This window comes from Prinia subflava, chromosome 2, assembly GCF_021018805.1.
Source record: "Prinia subflava isolate CZ2003 ecotype Zambia chromosome 2, Cam_Psub_1.2, whole genome shotgun sequence".
Taxonomy (NCBI): Eukaryota; Metazoa; Chordata; class Aves; order Passeriformes; family Cisticolidae; genus Prinia; species Prinia subflava.
Window position 1 is genome coordinate 95,245,024 of NC_086248.1, and position 6,618 is coordinate 95,251,641.

Genomic DNA, 6,618 nt, shown 5'->3' on the forward strand with positions numbered 1-6,618 from the left:
AAGGAATTCTTGACTGTGAGTCTGCTGAGATACTGGCATGAGTTGCCCAGAGCAACTGTGGATGCCTGTTTTACATGTAGGCAGGGTCAGCACACAAGATACAGACACTGACTTCAGGAATAAATGTAATTTACTATCATTCAAAAACTGCAAAGAATTGCAAAAGGATAAGCTAAGCACTGCATCAAATCAGTACTGTCAAAGACTGCCTACAGTGATGAAGACACATCACAAGTTACCCTAACCCTTGACCATCCTCCAGGTCTGACCATCAAGCAGGGGAAGTCACTGTCCCAGTGAAGGACTGGAGAACCCCTCCCAGCACCTGGGAAATCCTGCAGGTGCCTTCCCCCACAGGCAATGAGATTTCTGACTGTGCTGGGAGAGGGCCCCATTTTTATACTGTTGAAAAAACTACCATAACTTCTAGTGCAGGATCATCTGGTTTTGTTCTCCTATTGCAACGCTCCCAAGGCCTTGGAGGGCTCCAGGAGGAACCAGGGTAGTTGTCTGTGAACCTACACCACAAAAGAAGGCCTGATGTGGCCTTGTCCAGTTTCTTCACAGAGAAAGGCAAATCCATGTTTTGCCAATGAGCGGATATAGATAACATTTGGTTGGAAGGTTCCTCCAGAGGCCACCTTTTGGTCAAGAGCTGTTGTTCCTGCTTCAGGCAGGGCCTGTTGATCAGGACTTAGTACTTCAATGCCCCATCCCTGCAAGTGTTCAAGGACAGCTTCTGAGGCAGGCTCTGAGCAACCTTCTCCAGTACAAACTATCCCTCCCTGCCCATGGCAGGAAGTCAGAGCTATGTGATTTCCAAGCTCCCTTCCATCCCAAACCATTCTGTGGCTCACCCATTCGATGTTGCCCCTCCCCCTGTGGGCCCAGTTGCCCAGGCCCCCACAGAGCCCAGAACACGGAACCCACCCCTCTGTGACATCAGCCCCGGGGCCGAGGGCACCACGGGCAGCGCGGCTGCTGCGGGCACTGCGGCTGTGGCTGCGCTGCTGCACGGAGCCCTCAGTGCTTGCTGCTGACACGTGCCTCTGGCAGCCATGAATCGGCTCGGCCTCCTCGTCCTGCTGACCGTGGCCGGGCTGGCACTCGGGACGTGGGACAACTGCGGGTAAGTGGCCCCAGGCCCTGGGAGGGAGCCATGGCAACCCTTGGGGCCTTCCCTGGAGGGGACCTGCCTGTCCCCCATGGCTGGGCCACAGCTTCCCACTCACCATGGGGAAGCCTCAGTTCCTTGGACAGACACACACCCCATGGCCTTCCCTGGCCTGCTGTGCTTGCAAGCCCTTGTGGGGAGGGCAGAGGGCAGAGCTTCAGCCTGAGCCACAGCAGGCCATGAGCAGCATGGAAATGACTTTCTCCTTGCAGAGGGACCTGCGGACTCCGAGCCGTGGTGTCTGACTATGGCCTCATGGCTTACTACTACGGCAGCATGGCTTATGAATCCGGCATGACACGCATCGTGGGTGGCGCAGGTGCCCTGCCAGGGGCCTGGCCCTGGATTGTCAGCATCCAGCACCCCTGGGTACCAGATCTGGGGCATTGGTGTGGAGGCTCTCTCATCAGCACTCAGTGGGTCCTCACAGCAGCCCACTGCTTCGACAAGTTTGAGTAAGGAGGAGCAGGGAATGGGGACATCCCCACAACTCTAGCAAGTGCCCTGTCAGCAGCACCAGCTGCTACTCCCATCCCCTTTCCTCTCAGGCAGCCCAGCTGCCACACTGCTCAGGAGAAGCCTGGGCTCCTGCCAGGCTTCCTAGCAGCTTCCAGCTTGACATTCCCCAGCCTAATGTGTGTGAGGGCACTCACAGCAGCCAGAGGACTGCTCCGAATCTGCCATGCCAAGCAGAGGTCTGGCAACTGCTGGGCTGCTGTGGCACATTGCTCTGCTCCCTCTCAGCCCTCTCTTCATCTCCTTTCCAGGAACGTCAGCATGATGTACGTGGTGATTGGAGCCACCCTGTTGAGTCAGCCAGGCCATGGGGCACAAATGCGCAGTGTCAAGCAGGTGGTGATACACCAGTACTACAATCCTGCTGACATGAGTTATGACATTGCCCTGCTGGAATTGGACCATCCTGTCCATTGCAGTCCCTACATCCAGCTGGCCTGTGTGCCCGACGCCACACTGAGAGTGTCAGAGCTACAAAACTGCTGGGTGGCTGGCTGGGGTTCCACTGCTGCAAGAGGTAAGTTCCCAACAGTGACTCCTGAGCCATCTCAGCACACTGGGGCGAGGGTTTGGGCTTCCCCACAGCAGAGGTCAAGGCCAGGCTGCAGGATGTACCCCTCTGCAGAGATGGGCCTGGCCCCATCCCTAAAGGCAGGGAGCAGGGACACAGTGCTCTCATGCCTGTGCAGAGGGAAAGCCAAACCCTAGGGAAGAGGACACCTTTCCCAAGTCAGGAAAGGAGAATGGGCAACATGATGCTCAGGGTGTATTCCTTTCTCTGCTCACAGCTCAACAGGCAAGTGATCACTTGCAGGAGGCCAAGGTCCAGGTCCTCGATGTCCAGCTCTGCAACAGCAGTGGCTGGTATCCAGGGGAAATCCACACCCACAACTTGTGTGCTGGTTACCCACAGGGCACCATCGACACCTGCCAGGTAGGAGCGTGCCATGAACCCCTCAGCCCCCACAGCACCAGCAGCCCTGGCAGCACAGCCCCAACACTGCCCAGGGCCTGCTTTGCCCGGCCACTCAGTCGCCCTCCCAGCCCCAGCTGCCTCCTGACTGCTGTGGGGGCTTCCCACACACTCCCCATCCCCTCCTGCTTGCCCAGGGCCCCCCTTGTGCCAGAAAGCCCAGAAAGCCGAGCTGGTGCTCTTGGCAGCACAGAGATGCAGGTGCCAAGCATCCATCCTCTGCACATCCAGGAACCCTGTGCAGAGAGGACAGACAGAGCCCTACCCTACAGGACCCCAAGCCATTCACAGCCAAGCCTCTGCAGGCTCCAGGCCCTGAGCAGAGTCTTCCTCTGCCTGGAATACAGCTCAGGCAGGGGTTGTGAGAGGGGAGGAGACAGCCCCATTGCTGGCAGGGGCCACCAACATGACCTTAATCCTCTGTGCTCCACTGCAGGGTGACAGCGGTGGTCCTCTCATGTGCCAGGACAACAATGCTGACTCCTGGTGGGTTGTCGGAATAACCAGCTGGGGAAAAGGCTGTGCCAGAGCAAGGCAGCCTGGAGTCTACACCTCCACTCAGTACTTCTATGACTGGATCCTGACCCACACAGGCATAAACACAGTTGGAAGGGGTTCTCCAACATCACGAGCCTGGAGTAATTTTATGACTGCCCACCAAGCTCAGAAGCCACAGCTGACACGACCCCACACTTATAAGCCATTGCCAAGAGTATTTCCCGCTCATCAGCCATTGCCAACACTTTTTCCCATTCCTAATCCATGGCCAGCACAACCCCCCATTTATAACCCATTGCCAACACTTCTTCCCATTCCTAATCCATGGCCGGCACAACCCCCCACTTTTAACCCCTTGCCAACACTTCTTCCCATTCCTAAGCCATGGCCAACACAACCCCCCATTTATAACCCACTGCCAACACAACCTCCCATTTATAACCCACTGCCAACACAACCTCCCATTTATAACCCACTGCCAACACAACCTCCCATTTATAACCCACTGCCAACAACTTTGCCCGCTCCTAAGCCATGGCCAACACAACCCCCCACTTATAAGCCATTGCCAACACCACTTCCCACTTCTAAGCCATGGCCAACACGACCCCCCACTCATAAGCCATTGCCAACACCAATCCCCTCTCAAAAGCCTTGGCCAACAACAGCCCCGACTCAAAAGCCAACACCACTGGGTGAGGTTAGCTCCTGCCCGTATCCGCTCAGCAAGCTGGTAGACTTCTTTGCTAAGGTGAAGAAGCTCTTTCATCAGGTCCTTGGACAAGAGACAGCTTGAGCAGCAGGACAGACAGCATTCAGGGCAGGCTGCAGTGCACTGCAGCCATTTCCCACTGGGGCAAGGCCTGCTGCCCCAAAGGCAGCCTCAGTGTCAAAACCCTTCTCTGTCCTGCCCACATTCCTCTCCTGTGTGCAGGCAAATACTGGAATTGACTAAGTTGTTGAAATAAAATTACCTATGCTCAAAGTGAAACAGCTTTTTGGTGCAATTCCAATTCCTGGGCAAGTCCCATTGGGTACAAAGGGACACAGTGGGTACAACGGGACAGAGTGGATCCAAAGCGCTCCAAAGTGCCTGGTCAGAGAAGAGAGTGTTCTGAGCCACCATGGGCTGGAGGAACTTGGGATATCAAGCGGAGGAAGAGGATAGGAAAATATTTTTATTAAGGCTCACATAGTAACCATTTGTAAGAGTGTTGCTTTTACAACACTGACACTGCTTATGTCATTTCCTCCTCTCCTCAGTGGCAAAATAGGCATTGTGTTTGCAGTGCAGATATTGGTGCCATTGCTTATATATTTTTTTTTCATTTATCTGGTCCAATTTTCACATCTCACCAGTGCCTGAAATGTGCTTTTTTTCTAAAAATCCTAATAGAAGAGGAAAAGTTAGATGAGGGAGTTGAAAATCCCACACACAGAGCACACCTTGCGCTATGACATCATAAGCACAAGCAAACCTGAATTTCCATACCTCGTGGTCGTTCGGTGCTGAGGGAAGCGGAAGGCTCTCATAACCGAGCTGGTTGCAGCCAGCCCAAGCACCAACCCTGGCTCCGTATCTCTCACCCTGGCTCCTTATTTCCCACCCGGTACCGGCGGGGCCGCCTCGGCTTTGCTCGGATCAGACTCAGCTCCGGTCTCCTCCCTCCCCCGGGCAACGAGCTCGGCTGCACCGCGCTGCCCCTCTGAGCCCCGGACACCTCCGGGCCGCCGGCTCCGCTCGGCTGCGGCTCTGGGCCGAGACCTTTTCCTCCCTGCGGCACCGGGGACGCCGCTCCCGCACCTCCGATGACCCCTCACCCGCCCGGCTCGGTGCTTCTCTCCATCCCACCCGGCCAGGGATGGGACATCCACAGCTTCTCTGAGCAGCCTGTTCCAGAGCCTCATCATTCTCACAGTGAAGAATCTCTCCCTTATATCTACACGAAATCTACCATTTCCTTTTAAAACCATTCCCCCTGGCCCTATACCTACAGAACCTACTGAGTACCGAGTAACCAGTACTGTTTCACCCTTTATCAGTAGCCTGCTGAAACACGTTTGCACTCAGTGAAAGCCACACTTTGCATTATGCCTAGCACCAAAACACAAAGCCACTGGAACAAAAGGAAAAAGAACTAGCATGCCATGTGTTATTCATGCCATGGCACAAATTCCGCCTGTCCTCCATCTCAAAAAGTAACACAATCCGAAACACTTTCCTGCCCCCCATGCATTTAAAGCCCATGCCCACTCCCCACATTGCTGCATCCCCCAGAAAACACTTCCAGCCTTCCCATCCAAATCACTTACAGCTTGCATAAGTGTAATTCAATATATGCTGATTCTTCAATTTATTCAGTATTCTGCACTCCAACATTCTGCTCCAACATTCAGCTGACATGAAAAGCAGGCACCCATTTGTACTGAGATGGCAGAACAGCTGAATGCTTAATAACCTAAGTAGTTCAATTCACTGATGATTATTAAATCCTAGAAAGGTTTCCAAAGTGAAGGGTTTCCAGTGTGAACTGCAAGCAATTTCCCACCACATAAGCTAAATGTGAGACCATGAGCTTTGTTTTAAAATTAGCAGACAAACTTGCTAACATTTGATTTTCTTCAACGGAAATAAATGGTTTCAACAGACTTTAAAAATGCTTTGTTAAAAAATCTTATTAGTCATGCCTTATTCAGCTAACACTTAGCCCAAATTGAGTCTGTTCTCTGGAGTTCTTCCAGCTATGTGGGAAATGGCTGCTCTGCCAAACTGCCCTCTCTTGAGCCTGATATTTTCAAATCTGGTTCTTCCAATACTACAGTCATCTGAGTGCAATGAAACCTTCAAAGGCTGGATTGCCACCTGTGCTCAGAAATTGCAGCATTGCAGCTTTTCATCCCCAACCCTGCAAAGCAACAATCTTGTTCAATGAGAATATTTACCAGGAATCCGTATATATAAAAAATGTGTAACTAGAGCTAATTTTTGTGCTTGGAATCAAAACTTCACCAGTGCTTCAAAAATCCCCACATCAGCTCCACTTCATGGCAACCTTGAAAGCATTTGATGAGTACATTGTTGACATTTTAGAAAGCAGGGCAGAATTTTGTGATTGCCAATTACAAGGTTACATTGCACCCCTAGTTCTGTCAGGGTATAACCTATAATTAAAAAAAAAAAAATAACAACAGTAACCCAACAAAAACTCAACCACAGGGAAACCCTGTGGTGATGTATTTTGAAGTGGTCTGTGGGTTCTTTGGGTCATTGGAGTCAACTGCCTGCCTTAGAGTACATTTGAGGCATATAACAGCACTCTCCTGAAATCCATGGTCTGTCAGGTCTGATTGTTTACACCATCCACATAATTGCACAAATTGCTTTCACTTCCTGTTCACTGTATACAATTCAAAACAATCAAAGAACAGAGTTTGGGCATCATTAGCCCATATAACC

The 6,618-nt window shown here is 52.2% G+C and overlaps 1 protein-coding gene across 1 annotated transcript; it reads left to right on the top strand.

The window, feature by feature from the left end:
• The first annotated feature begins 1,058 nt into the window (after positions 1–1,058).
• LOC134547791 (acrosin-like) lies at positions 1,059–3,957 on the top strand. Its single transcript, XM_063391912.1, has 6 exons — positions 1,059–1,129; positions 1,387–1,629; positions 1,942–2,207; positions 2,479–2,624; positions 3,100–3,375; positions 3,694–3,957. Exons 1-6 carry the CDS (start codon positions 1,059–1,061, stop codon positions 3,955–3,957), a joined length of 1,266 nt encoding a protein of 421 aa, XP_063247982.1.
• Positions 3,958–6,618: the final 2,661 nt, after the last annotated feature.